This window comes from Hemitrygon akajei, chromosome 7, assembly GCF_048418815.1.
Source record: "Hemitrygon akajei chromosome 7, sHemAka1.3, whole genome shotgun sequence".
Taxonomy (NCBI): Eukaryota; Metazoa; Chordata; class Chondrichthyes; order Myliobatiformes; family Dasyatidae; genus Hemitrygon; species Hemitrygon akajei.
The window spans coordinates 88,246,914-88,265,797 of NC_133130.1; the positions used below are offsets into that span (position 1 = coordinate 88,246,914).

Here is an 18,884-nt window from a genome sequence, read left to right on the forward strand (position 1 = left end):
TTACAGGAAAGATATTGGAATGGGTGGAGCATTGGCTGATAGGCAGAAAGCAAAGGGTGGGAATAAAGGGATCCTATTCTGGTTGGTTGCCTGTTACTAGTGGTGTTCTGCAGGGGTCGGTGTTGAGGCTGCTTCTTTTTACACTGTATATCGATGCTTTAGATTTTGGATTAAATGGTTTTATAGCTAAGTTTGCGGATGACACCAAGATAGGTGGAGAAGCAGGAAGTGTTGAAGAAACGGAAAGGTTGCAGAGAGACTTGATCAGTTTAGGAGAGTGGGCAAAGAAATGGCAGATCAGATACAATGTTGAGAAACGTTCAGTTGTACATTTTGGAAGAAGAAATAATTGGGCAGATTATTATTTAGATGGGGAGAAAATTCAAAAATCGGAAGTGCAAAGGGACTTGGGGGTCCTCGTGCAGGATACCCTAAAGGTTAACCACCAGGTTGGATTGGCAGTAAGGAAAGCGAATGCTATGTTGGCATTCATTTCAAGAGGAATAGTGTACAAGAGTAAGGAGGTGTTGGTGAGGCTCTATGGGGCACTGGTGAGACCCCATTTGGAATACTGTGTGCAGTTTTGGGCCCCTATCTTAGAAAGGATGTGCTGATGTTGGTGAGAGTTTAGAGAAGATTTACGAGGATGATTCCTGGAATACAGGGGCTAACATATGAGGAGCGTTTGTTGGCTCTTGGACTATATTCATTAGAGAATAGAAGAATGAGATGGGGTTTAATAGAAACATTTCGAATATTGAAAGGGTTGGAAAGAGTAGATGTGGAAAGGCTGTTTCCCTTGGTGGGTGAGTCCCGGACAAAAGGCCAAAGTCTTAGAATTAAAGGGTACCCATCTAAAACAGAGATGAGGAGAATTTTTTTTTAGCCAGAGAGTTGTGGATTTATAGAATTCATTGCCACATGCAGCTGTGGAGGTCTGATCATTGAGGGTGTTTAAAGAGGAGATTGATAGGTATCTAATTAGTCAGGGCATCAAGGGATATGGGGAAAAAGCTGGAAATTGGAACTAGATGGGAGAATAGTTTAGCTCATGGTGGAGTGGCGGAGCAGGCTCGATGGGCCGAATGGCCCACTTCTGCTCTGTTGTCTTGTGATCTTGTGATGAAATTTAATTCCAACTCTTAGTAAGTAGTACACAAAGGAAGCAGAGAGAAATGTCATGCACTCCATGAATATCTAAGGATTAAATTGGAAGAGATGTAGCTGCTTTTGTAGTCCCAACTTTCAACATGCTCTCGGACTGCAGATGAGCAATTAGCAATATTAACAGCACGTCAACTGTTCAGACAAACAGCAAGCATCAGAATACTTAGTATTCTAGACCAAAATTATGTTGAAAATAGATTCCAGGTCTGGTATCCAAGTGTTTCAAAAGGGCCAACAGTTTTATAGAAATTCATGGCGCAAAAGAAAGCCATTCAGCCCAGTATGTCCATGCCAAAGAAAGAGTTGAGCTATTTTTGGTAGATCTTGGTCCTCAACTTTGCAGGCTGCATTTCAAGCACTCATGCAGCCTTTGTATACCCTCCCTGTGGAACGTGTGGGTTTTCTCCAGGTGCTCTGGTTTCCTCCCAAAGTGCAAGTACTTACTGGGTGGGTGGGTGGGTGGGTGGGTGGGTGGGTAGGTAGGTAGGTAGATAGATAGATAGATAGATAGATAGATAGATAGATAGATAGATAGATAGATAGATAGATAGATAGATAGATAGATAGATAGATACTTTATTCATCCCCATGGGGAAATTCAACTTTTTTCCAATGTCCCATACACTTGTTGTAGCAAAACTAATTACATACAATACTTAACTCAGTAAAAAAAAATATGATATGCATCTAAATCACCATCTCAAAAAGCATTAATAATAGCTTTAAAAAGTTCTTAAGTCCTGGCGGTAGAATTGTAAAGCCTAATGGCATTGGGGAGTATTGACCTCTTCATCCTGTCTGAGGAGCATTGCATCGATAGTAACCTGTCGCTGAAACTGCTTCTCTGTCTCTGGATGGTGCTATGTAGAGGATGTTCAGAGTTATCCATAATTGACCGTAGCCTACTCAGCGCCCTTCGCTCAGCTACCGATGTTAAACTCTCCAGTACTTTGCCCACGACAGAGCCCGCCTTCCTTACCAGCTTATTAAGACGTGAGGCGTCCCTCTTCTTAATGCTTCCTCCCCAACACGCCACCACAAAGAAGAGGGCGCTCTCCACAACTGACCTATAGAACATCTTCAGCATCTCACTACAGACATTGAATGACGCCAACCTTCTTAGGAAGTACAGTCGACTCTGTCAATGTATATTGACCAGTGATTAGGTTAGGGTTAAATCTGGGTTGTCAGGCATTGCTGAGCAGCATCGTCCAAAAGGCCAGACAAGCTTATTCCACGCTGTGTCGCTAAATTAAATAAATAAATAGATAGATAGATAAATAGAAATAGTCGCTCAGGCAGTGAGTTACAAACCACTGCCCCCACCAACTACCTACTGTCAGAACGGGTAAACTTCTGCAATTACCCCATAACTTAGACTAGTCATCAAACTCTCCGTTAACAAAAATGTATCTTCCCTCTTCACCCTATCTAAGCTGATCATAATTATACAAAAATCTCCCTCAGTTTCCATTGTTTCAAAGAAAACAAACCCAGCAGGTCTCCCCTTGACGCTATAATTCTCCAACTCTGGCAACAACATCAAATCTTCTCTGCACCATCTCAGGTGCTTTCCAATAAGCAGAAATGTACATCATGCTGTAGCTACAGCACCGTCAGTGTTTGTGTTTGGTTTTAGTCTGACTGCACTGCTCTGATAATCTAGGCTTCACCAGATGAAGGCAAATTTCCTGTATACCTTGCTAGACACCCTAACTAACACACCAGCCAACACTAGTCCTGAATAGACCTTTCCAAGCTCTCTCGGCCCTCATTTGTATCATACCTATTAATGTGAGTATCCTTGCCTCGTCTGTAGTATCTCAGACCTTGCCAATTTCAATTTCAATTCTATTTGCCATTTTTATTACCCACTGATATCTTTCTCCAGCCTAGAACTTTGCTTCTCACTAGAAATCTGTACTTTTGGCAAACCACTTAAACTAAGGACTCAATATTTCATAGAGATTTTTTCCCCAGGGTGAAAAAGACTAATATGAGGGGGCATCATTTTAAGGTGATTGGTGGAAAGTACAGGGGAATGTCAAGAGGTAAGTTGTTTACACAAAGAGTGGTGAGTGTGTGGAATGCCCTGCCAGGGGTGGTGGTAGAGGCAGATATATTAGGGATAGTTAAGAAACTCATAGATAGGCACATGAGAGATAGTAAAATGGAGGGCCATGTAGGAGGGAAGTGTTTGACTGATCTTAAAGTAGTTTAAAAGGTTGGCACAACAAAGCTCTTGTGGACTGAAAGGCCTGCACTGTGCTGTTCTATGTTTAGCATATATCATGAAAAGCAAGGGATAAGTCTCATTTTAACCATTAACTTCCTACACTTACTATCTTCCCTTGATCCAATAGCTTTGTAATGTTTTTATTAGCCCATCATGTATGAGTTTATCAACATCTTGCCGAATTCCATAGAGACCACATCATATACTCCACCCTCATCAACTCATTTTCTAAGCTCTTCCAAAGTATTCAACCTTTTGAGAACCCAAGTTCCCTCAGCAAATCCCTGCATTAACCTGCACCTTTCAAAATGTCTGCTCCCCAGTTTCATGCTTTGAGCTGGCAGCAAAAACTGGAGATGCTTTGGGTCATTTTTTTCTGGAATAGATTATGTGCTGTAGAGTTCCAATGATGCTGAAATGTACCACTTGCCTTGGGCCCAAGATATGATTGAAAGAGCTGAGTAAGTGAATACTTGGAACAGCAATCTATCAGATAGCTAAATAGTTCATTGATGATTAACCTGGTTGTTAGTGCTAGGTAAATTCTCTATTCTGAACAGTACTGCAATAAATGGCTTCTCCAAATAGTGCCCAGAAAAGCAGGAGTTTTTAAACTCATGGTTGAGCAAAATTTGCAACTGATCACTTGATGAAGGAGAGTTACTGTCCAGACTGCTTTTGAAGAGGACTCTTCAAGCAAATGGGTCACAACATGGACACTTTTTTAAGACTTCAGTGACGCCCAATTAATGCTCCTTCTGAAGATACTTTGTTCTGTGCACCTTTTAAACAGCAGGGATTTTATCTGCGAATCTTGGCACCAAAGGGGTAAAGAGGTTGGACAGTAGAAAAAGGTAGTCATCTTCTTTTCCTCCTGTGAACTTCAGTGCTGTGTGTTTTCTCTTTTGGTTCTGAAATTGTCTTAATAACTTCCTTGCCTGAGACACTGGCTCCCAATTCCTCATCTCCCTTATCTGAAATTTGTATTCTGAGTTGAGTTCATTTTCAAAGACCTGACTCTCTCAAGCATGATAAGATCCATCAAAATTGCAAGGTTCACCCAGAATTCCTTTGCTCTTGCTTCTAGTGGACTTCAATCCTACCAAAGGTTTCTAGGCCTCTGGATTTTGCTTTTTGAATTTCCTGTTCCACTTTTCACCAGCTCGAGTGGTTTCCCTTTCTTAGAAACCATCTCTTTGACCGAGTATTCGATCATCTTTCCCCATCAGAGACATATTGTGCAGTGCTTCTCCTGATTACTTGTTGCGTCAATGCAAACTGTTTGTACAAGACTGAATTAAATATCTCTGGAAAAAGACTGCAAAAAAAAAGTTGCAGCAAATTAATCTGAATTCCTATAATTAGTAATCAGTTTAGATATTTACTTCCAGCTTAAAATTTGATTGCAATATGGTATAAAATAGTGCAATCACTAACTTTTACTATCATTGCTCTTTGATGCAGATTTTGATTTCTGAGTATATTAAAAAAAAACTGGGTAATTCAGGTTTAAAACTTAATATTGTGGTTAATTTGATATTAATAGCTGAATCGTTGAAAAACAATCGTCATACCAAAGCAAATTTTGGAGATGTGCTGTCAGAAACATCATAATCTGATAACATTTTCTTCAGGGCAAATAATGGTATCAATAATGGAATATCACTGAAACTGAATCAAAAGTGATCTTCTCGGCAAAATGGTTCTAAAAGCTATATCAATAAATTCATAAATATTTCAATCATTCCATTGTAAATAGGAAGGCTGAGAGATTTCCTTAGCCAAAAGTCAGAATAGGTGTTTTTTAAAAAAAGATTTGCGCAGTGTATTCTATATTTTGCAGCTATGCCACAGAGAAAACAGAGTCTTTGATGAAAGAGATCAGTTTTAACCTGTTATTAGTGCTGTCAGTCACAGAGGGCACAATTTAGTCACAGTCCAGTTCTTCGTAAACACTGTGAAGTGATTGTCAAATAACATCAGTTTTCAGCTGGGAATCTGAAATTCAACAACAGATAAAGGCTGGATCCTGTCCCATTATAATTCACAGTGCCTTTATTATGTGCCAACTCAAATGGGACAGGTTGTCAAGTATTAAACACAAGCAATGTAAGCCGTGTAAGCTCGGTAATAAGCATTCAATTCAGCAGTCATCTGTAATGAGTAAATAAATTAGAGGGGGGTCTTTAAAGGGCTCTCATCAGCTGTCATCTTCCCCACCCCTGAGGAGCATACAGAGTCTCCTTAAATCAGCCCTGCACACAAATAACAATAATGGTTCCTAATCACAGTGTGAATATCTTTTTCGTAAGATGTTGACTGAACAGAGAGGAGACAGAATATTATCCTCAACAATGTGCAATCATTTGCACAGTTTTTGGGCACTACAGAAATCTTCATCGCTGAAACACACTCTCCTGTGGGGTGAGCTATGCCATATGGATACGGCAGTGATGATCAAAATGTGGAGTGCTCAGAAAATGATGTCATTGGCATGCCACGGAGAGTTAAAACCAGCTACTGCCATTTTGCTTCATTTCAGGCCTTCTCTCAACAACGTAGGGCAAACACACACATTCTGCAGCAGCACGGTGTGAAGGGATTATCAGTAACTCCTGGCTGTAGCCTACAATGCACCCTTCCTTATTTACTTCAGTTGACTGTAAGTAGTCCCGATGAAGAGTCTTGGCCCAAAAACTGTTCATTCCCTTCCACCGATGCTGCCTGACCTGCTGAGTTCTTCCAACATCTTGTATGCATTGCTCTGGATTTCCAGCATCTGCAGAATCTCCTGTTAGTAAATAGTCTGACAGGTGCAGAGAGAGCTCTCATTGGCTTTCCAACTTCCGCACAAACCCGTTACTCACGGAGTGGGCACTCACCTGGACATTCGTCTTGGTGGAAAGAATGAGAAGACTGCACAAAGAGCAAGACAAGCAGCTGAAATGTATGGGGTGGGGTGAGAACAGGGCAATGTAAGGTCATCTTAACTGAGGATGATCTAGGGATCACTCTTCAACCGGATCTTCAATGAACAGCAATATATGAAACATCAGACATTCACGAGGACATTCAGTAACACCTGTCACACAGTGCTGCACCCTCAGAACTGGGTTGGTACTGTGTTATGAGTGGCAACTAATAATTTATACTATTGGATCTTTCCAGGTTGCTCTTGTTGACATTTGCAACATTTTGCTGCTTGCTTTCAACCTCCACATCCTGAAGAAGTCTTCAGAGAGAACTAACTACAGTGTTCAGAATGCAAACTTATCCTGGTGCATGGTGCTGTCAGCTGTATGTGAACTGCTTGGAGCATGGAGCCAGCCCACTTTGCTCCACTTATGAGCTTTAGGAAGTCGCCTTCAGCGACCAGCTGTCACAGTTTGTGTCATCTGGTACCTTGGCAGTGGCCGTGTTGTCTTCATTCTGCACAGGGTCACCATCCAATCTGGACTGCAGTTACTGCGGCAACCAAAGCAGAACTTCCATATAACAAGGGCTGCACAGAATCAGAAGCAGAACGAGGTTTACTACCACTGGCACACGTTGTGAAACACACAAGTCATCTATGCACACAATGGAAGGGCAAACCTGGCTCTGGGCGCCCATCTGGCCCGCAAACCCAACACTGTTTGTGTTGTTACCAGAAGAGATGAACAGGTCAGCAGAGGAAAATATTCAAGGATGTGGTCAAAACCTCTTTGAAAACCGCAACATCGACAGAGCTGGGAACCGCCGGCCACCTTCAATGTTGTAGAGAGGTTGTAGTGAAATGGGCAGTGATTTGATGTCAGTTGTCCAGTTGGTAAGATGCAGCATTTGAAAACATGTTTACTGGCTTCAACGAGTCAGGTCAGTTCACAGCATGTGGCTCAACTCAAGGTTTGACTTGCTGGAACACCTTTCAGGATAATCCCCTTCCACACCCTAATGTCTGTGGAGGACAGCCTCTCTCTAGAGATACAGGACATCTCTCTGCTTTTTCATGGAGACTACATCTCCTCGATGGTATTATTCTATAATACATTCGTTTATAGAGAGAATGCAAAAGAATGGGGTTGATTGGGATAATAAATAAGCCATGATGAGGCGCAGCACTCGATGGGCTGAATGGCCTGATTATGCTCTTATGTCTGCGGTCTAATACTTGTGTCGGCCTGCGTGCTGGTTCGTAATGTGTGGCAACACTTGCGGGCTGCCCCCAGCACATCGTGGGGTTGTGTTGGTCACTACCGTGAGTGACGCACTTCAATGTATGTTTTGACGTACCTGTGATGAGTGAATGAAGTAATGCTTTCAGCCAGAATGATCTCTAAACCATCCTTGTTTAAGATGACCTCTTGCTGAGTGCCTCCTTCTCCTCCAACCCCAGTCACCATGCACTTTCCCCATAAAAGGTGCAGTCCAGTTGACCTTGAACTGGCACACAGGTTAATGGCCCCAGTCAGCACTCATGTAGCATGGTGTCTCACAGCTCCAGGACCCCAGCTTCAGCCCTGACTGAGTGGAGTTTGCACGTTTTCGCTGTAAGCTTCGAGTCTCCTCCACTGCGGGTGCTCTGGCTTCCTCCCACCTCGCAAAAACAAGCTTGTATATTTATTGGGCACTCTAAATCCACCCCCGCCCAAAGTGGATGAGCTGCAAAAGAGTCTAAGCAGCGTAGGTAGACACGTGAGAGAGAAAAAGCTGCAGCACCTCAAGGAAGTAGGGAGGGGAGGGTGAATGGGACAAATGAGATTGCTCTGCTTGGGGATAGAATGAATCTGCAGGGCCAAATGGCCTCCTCCTGTGTCAAAGCAACTAACTCTATTTAGCATTGGTCAGACACTAAAGTTATTGAAATACAGTAAGCATAAAGTTAATGTACTTCTGACACTGTAATTAATGGGCATAAACCAATCGCATATTGTGATCACTCTGCCCTTTATTTCAAGGGTGAGTGAACTTGCTTCCGTAACTGTTTTAAAACAGTTAAAGGAGATTGAATTAAAAGGTAGCCAACCATTCTAACTCCTGAATAAGAGCCTGATGACATGAGTATTATCACTGCTCTGTCTAGGGGAAAGCAAGTCCGCAGGTGTTCAAAATGTTGTATAACCTTACCATTCTGTTCTCCGCTACAATGCAAAAGCTCTCTGCTCCCACTGCATGTTCCTGCATTCTTGCCCTGTAATTTACCTCCATTTGCTGTTGACCTATTAGCTTTGCCTCTCGTTTCTGTTCGATTTAAAGACAGTGAAATTGGTAGGTTACAGAAATAAAACACGGCTAAACAATGTGAAGATTATCTAATGTCATTCTTAGAAGCACGGTTCACGCCTTTTGGGCAACTCAATCCATAAGTGGTTTCCTTAATGTGATATTAAATTAATGAAAAATTACTTCTAAATTACAGTTAAAATTAAAACTAATTTTAAATAAAATAAGACAACTAAAATTTAATAACTTAATCAACAGGGAATCATTTTGTAAAAGCACCATAGCACATATTCCAGTATACACGTGATGAAGATCTTTCTGCATTAAAATCAAATTAATATTTGCACTATTTTAGAGAACCCGATTGCTTAGCAACTGAATGGCTTCAGTAAAGGTACGTTGGTAGGGTGGAGCACTAACGGAATTGTATTTCGTGGACTAGCACATGTTTGTGGGTTACTGTTGACTACAGCAGATCCTCAGACATACTTCCTTCATTCATGGACTCCTGAATTGCATTCAGAACCCATGAAGGAATTCAGGTAAATTCTGAACCAGGTTTCAGGGTGGAGAGATTTGAAGGGTGGTTGTGGATATCCCCTTGTGCTGGAAGACCAAAATATCTCGAGCAGACTAAGTTCATCATCCACTGAAGTGATAATAAGCCTGATTCTGAAGTCGATGTTCTTCCAATAGCAATCAACATTTGTGTCTCCGGCCATAGACCATAGAGTCCTCCACCAGGATCGAGACTCCAGAGAGAGTTTCACCACACGGTACAGTTCCACTAAAATCCTCCTTCGTTACATGCTCTTCTGACTCATATTGTCTAGGCCTGAAATTAAAAACAGCTCGCTTGAACCTGGACATGCGATGGCACTTGTGAATGCCTTGCCCGATGTAAGTGTGAACCGACAAGCCAGTGGGGGTCAGCAGTGGAAAGTTGAAGGATAATAAAACAACATTGGTAACTAAAACACTCATCAAGTCCTTTCACTGGTGATTAGGGTAGCACATAAAAGATGAGAAAATATGACTTGAATGATTGATCATATGGTTAGCAGCTTAATGATCTGCAATTTACACAAGTGTCGAATCAAATATAACTTTCTGTGGCAAATCTGTCAGAATTTAGCAGTAACTGTAGCAGGTGTAAAGTGCCCGTTTCCAAAGCAGATGGTAGGGGTCCAGTTCCCAGAGTGGCTCTTTATTCCATCCCATCTGCTGCTGGCAGGCAGGAGTGAATTTTGATTTTAGTCAGCCCAGTATACTGAAATTGCAAAACAGCACCGCTGCTCCAGAGTCACACAAATGACCCAACGTGAACGGAAACAGATCCTTCTCTGTAAGGAGTTGGAGAAAGCTATTATTTCACAGCTTCTTTTAGATTCCTTTTCACTGCTTCACTGGCAAGGCTGGCATTTCAAGGATCAGTTTTATTCACCATATACTTTTACATGCATTAGGAATTTGCTGTTGTGTGCAACAAGTAACAATAAAAAAAAAACAAAATTCAACATTTATAAAGAATAAAGAATTATGTAAAAATAAGTTAGAGGTTAAAGTACAGATATGGAATAAAATGTGCATAAATACATAATTACCAGCATGTATTTACAATCTAAACAGCATTTTCAGAAGTGGTTTAATGTGTTTACAGTGCTGTGCCATGAGTGGGGTAATAGATCCATTTCCCTTCTCTAATTGCCCTTGAGAAGGAACTGTGGAGCTGACTTTTGAACCACTCTAATCCTTCGGGTGAAGGTACTCCCATTGTGCTAGTGGGTCGGGAGATCCCAACCTCAGACCAGGCGGTGACGCATTTCCAGGTCAGGACGGTGTGTAACTCAGACAGGAATGTGAAGAAGGTGTTGGTGGTGTTTCCGTGTACAAGCTGCTGTCGTCCTTGGTGATAGAGGCTGTGGGTTTGGGAACTGCCGCTGGAGTGGCCCAGGTGAATAGCTGCAGTCCATTTTCTACACAGTATGCAATGCAATCACCATGTACTAATAATGGAGGGAATTAATGATTAGGGAGGCTGATAAAATGTCACCTAAGCATGCTGCTTTGTCCTGGACTCGTGCACTGTGTGTGGTGTGCATGTAGGGACAGCAAATTCAATAGGTACATTTAATGGCAGAGAGATGTATACAATGTACTTCCTGAAATTCTTTTTCTTTGCAAACAACCATGGAAACAGAGGAGTGACCAAACGAATGAATGACAGTTAAATGTTAGAATCCCAAAGCCCCCCCAGCTCCCCCCCACACATAAGCAGCAGCAAAACAGCGATCCCCAAAAAAACATTGGCACCTCCAACGAGCACTCAAGTGTGCAGCAAAGCATCATGTTCTGGAACATGACTCAGTTACTGGAATAGTCTTCCATAGTTCTACGACATACCCAGGTATCAACATAGTGCCATTTCTTGATCCTCCCCAAACTACTCATTCCATCAAAGAAATCTGTAACTTCTGCTGACAAAGCCCCAAGCTCTTAAATTCCTGCACCAAACACTTCCTGGTCTCAACAAGCTTTTTAAAGCCCAACTCTTTGACTACATTTTAATTATTTGCCTTGACATCATCTTCGGTGGCTCAGTGTGAAATTCTGTTTGATAATGTTGCTGGGAAGAAGACTGTGATGATTTCCTACAGTCAAGACATCATTGAAATAGAAAATATTGCTAATTATGAACAACTGAAGACATCAAGGCGATGCGAAAGTTTGGAGATCTTTTGAGTGTTCCAGCACTCTGCAGTCTCTGAGAGGAGCTGGTGTTTGGTTCCATTTCATTGATTAAAGCTTTCATTGTTCGCTATCTAAAGCAACGAGGGCGAGTGAAGCATTGAAGCGAGTGTGGAGGGTGAGCACTGGCGCCTGGCTTCTGATCGCTCTGCTAAGCTTCCAGAGAGGGTAGAGCCTGCTGCTGCACCCGGAGAGTGTTAGCCTGGTTTCTTCTGTGCTTTGGCTGTGGACTTGGAATATAAAATCTTTTTTTCTAGTCTTATAGAAAACCTACACCACAATACAGGCCCTTCGGCCCACAAAGCTGTGCCGAACACGTCCTTACCTTAGAAATTACCTAGGGTTACAAATAGCCCTCTATTTTTCTAAGCTTCATGTACCTATCCAGGAGGCTCTTAAAAAACCCTGCTGTATCCGTCTCCACCATCGCCGCCGGCAGCCCATTCCACGTACTCACCACTCTCAGCGTAAAAAACTGATATTGCTTTTTCACTGATCTCAGGTTTTTTTGTGCAGGAGGAGGAATTTGGAGGGGGTCAATGTGCCTGGATCATTTTGTTCCATTTTTCTGCAGTGGGGGTTGATGTGCGGTTTTTTTTTGTAGGAGATGGGACTTGGGGGTTAATGATCATGTTGCATTTCCTTCCTGGTTTCGTGGCTACCCAGAGAACTGAAGAATTTCAGAGCTGTATACTTCGATAATAAAATGAATCTTCGAAATTAATAGATAATTATTTTTTAAAACTGGTCAACAAATGCTGCCTGGTCCACTGAGTATTTCCAGCATTTTCTGTTTATATTTTAAGGAAAATTAATTGCCAGATTTCCAACCTAGAGTCAGAGAGACATAGCAAAGTACAACACAGAAACAGGCCCTTCAGCCCATCTAGTCCATGCCAAACCATTTAAACTGCCTACTCCCATCAACCTACACTGGGATCATAGTCCTCCAGACTCCTACCATCCATGTACCTATCCAAACCTCCCTTAAGTGTTGAAATCGAGTTCACATGGACCACTTGCACTGGCAACTCGTTCCATATTTTCATGACCCTCTGAGTGAAGTTTCTCCTCAAGTTCTACTTAAACTTTTCACCTTTCACTCTTCAACATGAAATCTAGTTGTAGTCCCATCCAACCTCAGTGGAGAAAACCTGCTTGCATTTACCCTATCAATACCCCTTCATAATTTTGTATATCTCTATCAAATCTCCTAGATTGCTACCTCCCCTTGCTGAAGACTTAACATGTTGTCTGGACTGTGCTTATTACTCATAGTTGAATGGGTAATTGACAGACCTTAAGTGGGGATGATGTACACCATTTAGCAGCCTGGATGCTTAGCCTCACAAAGCCAGATATAGAAGGCTACTGGACAAATACTCGATCATGGGATTAATGTAGATGACTGCTAGGTGGCCAACACAGAGGTGGTGGGCCGAATGGCTGTTTCCTTGCTGAATGACTCTATGACTCAAAGGAAATCTGCTGCTGATTAAAGAGACATTAGCATATTTACCAGTCATTATTTAGACCACTAATAGAGTATAAGGTGTCAAAATAGTCCTGCATTTCCCCCCACCAACAAATTCTCAATCTTTGAATTAAAATTGGGACTCTCTGATATACATCTGTCTTAAGTAGCTATGTGCAATCCTGCCAGAGGTCTGCCTGGATACTCCAGAAGGGCCAAAAGATTTTCAAACCCAATTTAGTCAAGTCATTGGAAGGCACCTATGGAGACAGTGTATGGAGACCAATGATATTCTGGTCAAGAGCTCTAGTCTGCACAAAGCACCAACAAAATCAGGTAGTCACAAGCCTGAGTTTCATTTCAGGTTGGAGAAAGGGGACAACTGAAAAAAATCTGTACCTGAGATGTAAATTATCACAGAGAAATAAAAGGTGTTACATTTTGGATTATATAAACAAAAGGACACAGTTCTAAAACGGGTACAAGAACGGAAGGATCTGTGGATTTTTGTGCAATTAATAATTGAAAATGGCAGGGCAGGTAGAGGAAGCGATTAATAAAGCACAGGAATCCTGGACTTCATAAAGTCATGGATTACAGCAGGTCAGTCATGAAGAATATTTATAAACCATAGGGCTTACCTACAACGAGATGCTGTATCTTGTTCTGTGTGTCATATTTCTGTAACAATATAAAGGCTTTAGACACAGGGCTTAGACCAGTACAGCACTGGACAGGTCATTCAGCCCAATTTGTTCTTCCCATTTTCATACCTTTATATTATCCCTCCAGTCCTTTCATATCCATGAATCTATCTAAGAGCCTTTTAAACTCCACCAGACTGTGTGCTCTCACTACTACCCCTGATGACTTGTTCCAGGCACCACCACTCTGTATAAAAAACTTGCCCCTCACATCAGCTTTAAACATCTCCCCTCCACCAACCTTAACAGCATGTCCTCTGGTATCTCTCATTTCTATGCTGGGAAACAGATTTGGACTGTCCAGTCTGCCTTTGCCTCTCATAGTTGTTATAAACTTCTATTCAATCTCCATTGCTCCAGGAAGAACAACTCGGTAGTACATCAGTAGTGGGGAAGATGCTAGAGTCCATTATTAAAGATGAAATAGTGGCATATCTAGATAGCAGTGATAGGATTGGGCTGAGCCAGCATAGATTTACCAAGGGTAAATCATGCTTGACTAATCTATTGGAGTTTTTCGAGGATGCAACCAGGAAGTTAGACAAGGGAGATCCAGTGGATGTAGTGTACCTCGATTTTCAGAAGGCATTTCAGAAGGTCCCACATAGGAGATTGGTGGATAAAATCAAAGCTCATGGCATTGGGGGGAAGACATTGACATGGACAGAAAACTGGTTGGCAGATAGAAAGCAAAGGGTAGCGGTGAATGGGTGTTTCTCGGAATGGCAGGTGGTGACTAGTGGGGTGCCACAGGGCTCGGTATTGGGACCACAACTGTTTACGATTTACGTCAACGATTTAGATGAAGGCATTGAGAACAACATCAGCAAGTTTGCTGATGATACTAAGCTGGGTGGCAGTGTGATATGTGATGAGGATGTTAGGAGAATTCAGGGTGACTTGGATAGGCTGGGTGAGTGGGCAGATACTTGGCAGATGACGTTTAATGTGAATAAGTGTGAGGTTATCCACTTTGGGAGTAAGAACAGGAAGGCAGATTATTATCTGAACGGTGTAAAGTTAGGTAAGGGAGAAATACAAAGAGATCTAGGAGTCCTTGTTCATCAGTCACTGAAGGTGAATGAGCAAGTGCAGCAGGCAGTGAAGAAGGCTAATGGAATGTTGGCCTTTATTACAAAGGGAATTGAGTACAAGAGCAAGGAAATCCTCTTGCATTTGTACAGGGCCCTGGTGAGACCACACCTGGAGTATTGTGTACAGTTTTGGTCTCCAGGGTTAAGGAAGGACATCCTGGCTGTAGAGGAAGTGCAGCGTAGATTCACAAGATTAATTCCTGGGATGTCAGGACTGTCTTACGCAGAGAGGTTAGAGAGACTGGGCTTGTACACGCTGGAATTAAGGAGATTGAGAGGGGATCTGATTGCAACATATAAGATTATTAAGGGATTGGACAAGATAGAGGCAGGAAATATGTTCCAGAGGGCATGGTTTGAGAATAAGGGGTAGGTCATTTAGGACAGAGTTAAGGAAAAACTTCTTCTCCCAGAGAGTTGTGGGGGTCTGGTATGCACTGCCTCGGAAGGCAGTGGAGGCCAATTCTCTGGATGCTTTCAAGAAGGAGCTAGATAGATATCTTATAGATAGGGGAATCAAGGGTTATGGGGACAAGGCAGGAACCAGGTATTGATAGTAGATGATCAGCCATGATCTCAAAATGGCGGTGCAGGCTCGAAGGGCCGAATGGTCTACTTCTGCATCTATTGTCTAACTCAAGTTTGTCCAACCTTTCCTTATTTCATACACTTGATTGCACTGCTCCTGGGAAACGCTGTCTCATTCTGCCCTGCAGAGCTGATGTACGGTTAGAATGACAATGAAGTTTTTGAATCTTGAATCATTCTCTTTCACTCCTTTCGACAGAATCCACTTCCCGGAGTGAACAGAGCTGCACGTGGTGCTTCAAGTACAATCTGACTCAAGTTTTACATAGCTGCAGCATAGCTTCCCTACCCTTACACCCAACACTCTGAACCTGGCTCCCAAGATCCCTCGGTACCTCAATGCTATGAAAGGGTCTACCAATAACTGTGTACTTTCTCCTTTCATTTGACCTCCCAAAGTCCAATACCACACACGCCCCAATTAAACTCCATCTGCCACTTCTCTGCCCATATCTGAAACTAATCTATATCCCACTGTCCTATTTGATAGTTCTTTTTACACAGTCCACAACTCCATCAATCTTAATTTTATCCACAGATTTGCTAATCCAGCCATCTTCATCTCCATCCAAGTCATTGATATCCACTCAGTGGCCACTTTAATAGGCACAGGAGTGGATACTGATGTGGTCTTCTGCTGCTACAGCCCATCCACCTCAAGGTTTGACATGTTGGGTATTCAAATGTTTGTCTGCACACCACTGTTGTAATTATTTGAATTTCTGGCACCCTTCTGTCAGCTTGAACCAGCCTGCCCATTCTCCTATGACTTCTGTCATTAACAAGACGCTTCTGCCCACAGAACTGCCACTCACTGGATGTTGTTGTTTATTGTATCATTCTCTGTAACTTCTAGAGACTGTTGTGCACGAAAATCCCACGAGTCCAGCAATTTCTGAGATATTCACACCACCCTGTCAGGTACCAACAATCATGCCATAGTCAAAGTCACTTAGATCACATTTCTTCCGCACTCTGTTGTTTGGTCTGAGCAATGATTGAACCCCTTGATCATGTCTGCATGCTTTTGTGCAGTGAAGAGCTGCCACACGACTAGTTGATTAGATATTTGCATTAACGAGCAGGTGTACAATACTTAATAAAGTGGCCATAAACAGAAGTCCCAACACTGATCCCTGCAGAAAATCACTGACCATGGACTTCTAGCCAGAATAACAGTCTTCCATCCCTACTCTGTCATCATTGCGCAAGATAGTTCCAAATCCAAACTTCCAATTCACCCTGGATCCTGTGTCTTTATCTTCCAAATCAACCAACCATGGAGGATCTTATCAAATGACTTATTGAGGTCCACGTAGATAACATCCACAACTTTACCATCATCAAGTACCTTTGTCACCTCCTCAATAAACTCAATAAAGTTTATAGGGCATGACCTATCCTGCACAAAGTCATGCTCACTGTCCCTACGCAGGCCATACCTTTCCATACGTGCATTGGTCCTATCCTTCAGTATCTTCTTCAGCAGTGTCCCTACCACCGAGATGAGGCTCATCACCTTATTTATCCACATTTCCCTTCTTGAACAAAGATACAGCATCTGCTACACTCCATTCTTCTGGGACCTCACCTGTCGCTAGCGAGCACTCCAAGTCTTTATCAAAGCTCCAGCAAGTTTCTCAGTTGTCTCCTTCAATATTCCAGGATATATGCCACCAGGCCCTGGGGACTTAGCCGCCTTAATGCTTTTCAGAAGGCCTAGTACTACCTCCTCCTTAATCTCAAAATGTCCATGCACATTAGCACGTCCCACTCATTTTTCACTACCCTCCAAATCCTTCTCTTTGTAAATACCAACACCAAGTGCTCATTTAGTATTTCAGATACTTGCCCCAACACCAAGCTCAAATTCCCTCCTACCTTGAGTGAACCTACCATCATCTCAGCTATCTACTTCTTCTATATGTAACTATAAAATGCCTTGGGATTCTTGTTGAGTTTGCTCACCAAGGGTATTTCTGGTCTTCCTAATTGCCTGCTTGAACACTTTCCTGCTACCTTTATGTTCCACATAGGGCCAGTCTGATTCTTGCTTCTTTAATCCTATACATGCCTCCTTTTCCTTCCTGACTAAATTTAGGACTTTTCAGGTCATCCAAGGCTCCCTTGCCTTACTATCCTTGCCCTTACTCCTTCCCGGAACACGCCAATCCTGAACTCTGCTCAGCTGGTCTTTACAAGACACAGAAAATGCTGGAGGAGCTCAGCAGGCCAGGAAGCGTCTATGGGAAAAAGTACAGTCGACTGTTGATTGATGAAAGAGACAGAAGGCCATCGAAGAAAGAAAAAGGGGGAGGAGCACCAGAGGGAGGCGATGGGTGGGCAAGGAGATAAGGTGAGAAGGGAAAATGGGATGGGAAATGGTGAAGGAGGGGGGGTGTTTGTGGGGGTATTACCTGAAGTTTGAGAAATCGATGTTCATGCCATCAGCCTGGAGGCTAATCAAACAGAATGTGAGGTGTTGTTCCTCCAAGTTTGTTGTACTCCAGGTTGGAGGAACAACGCCTCATATGCCACTTATTTCACCAGTTTATGTTAAAATCAATTGGTCTATTCTGCTTTTAAATGTCCACTGTTCTTATAAACGAAAGAGCATCATCAGAGAACTCTCCCAAAGCTCACTCGATGGACCAAATACGAATTCCCTTCCCAGATACTGTATCTCAATGGTACCTTATACAAAACATGCTACTGGAGCCTGTGACATGCAGTTCAGTATTCGATCGAATACTAGCACTCTGCTATGTCCAGAGAGGACCGACAACACAAACTGTCTCATGGAAAAGACCAGAGGTGGGGTCATGGGCGACTCCAGTAAGATTGAAGCATCGAACTGAATGCAGGTCAGCGGTTGCTTTCAGTGGAGACCACGGGCACAACAGTGGTTGGTAGTCGGGGTCAGTGGCATTCGGGCCCAGCGTGGCGGGTGCTCTTCACGGAAGGTCTGTATTCACGCGGCTGCTCTCCTTGGATGGCGACAGGAGGATGTTTTCAACATTCTGAGATAATTGGACTGTGCTTTACATCGGTTTCCTTCAGTTTTTGCTGTTTTCTTTCTGGTTGCCGACTGGTGGGTGGGCCATATGTTACTTTCATTAGAGGGAGGAGTTGGGATTTGGGGTCTGATGTTCCCGTTGGTGTTTTTCAGTGTGGGCTATCTGTTAGTTTTTTATATGTGAGAGAGAGGATTTTGATGTTGTTCTTTTTTTCGAGGCAGTGGGTTGGGGATTTCAAGTTATCGTTGCTGTTTTTCTGTGAGGTGGGGTTGGGGATTTGATATTATCATCGCTGTTTTTTCTGTGGGGGGGGTTTGGGGATTTGATGTTATCATCACTGTTTTTTCTGTGGGGGGGGTTTGGGGATTTGATGTTATCATCACTGTTTTTTCTGTGGGGGGGTTTGGGGATTTGATGTTATCATCACTGTTTTTTCTGTGGGGGGGTTTGGGGATTTGATGTTATCATCGCTGTTTTTTCTGTGGGGGGGTTTGGGGATTTGATGTTATCATCGCTGTTTTTTTGCGAGGGAGGGGGTTGGGGATTTGATGTTATCATCGCTGTTTTTCTGTGAGGTTGGGGTGGGGATGAGATGTTATCGTCGCTTTTTTGCAAGGGAGGGGGTTTGGGGTTTTCGTCACTGTTTTTTTATGA

The 18,884-nt window shown here is 42.8% G+C and overlaps 1 protein-coding gene across 4 annotated transcripts in view; it reads right to left on the reverse strand.

Annotated features, from left to right (window-relative positions):
• The window catches only part of LOC140730647 (bifunctional protein GlmU-like), an 84,502-nt gene that overhangs the window by 7,641 nt on the left and 57,977 nt on the right, over window positions 1-18,884 (reverse strand). Inside the window, exons 1-2 of one of the 4 annotated variants that reach the window (XM_073051372.1) lie at window positions 17,631-18,498; window positions 8,510-8,623 (exon numbers count right to left, since the gene is read on the reverse strand). The exons of 2 other annotated variants lie outside the window; for them this stretch is intronic. In XM_073051372.1, the coding sequence (XP_072907473.1) occupies window positions 8,510-8,590 (81 nt within the window). In that variant the 5' untranslated portion in view covers window positions 8,591-8,623; window positions 17,631-18,498. Of the gene's footprint in view, window positions 1-8,509; window positions 8,624-17,630; window positions 18,499-18,884 lie in introns of those variants that run through there. One more of the 4 variants, XM_073051370.1, reaches the window with a different exon arrangement.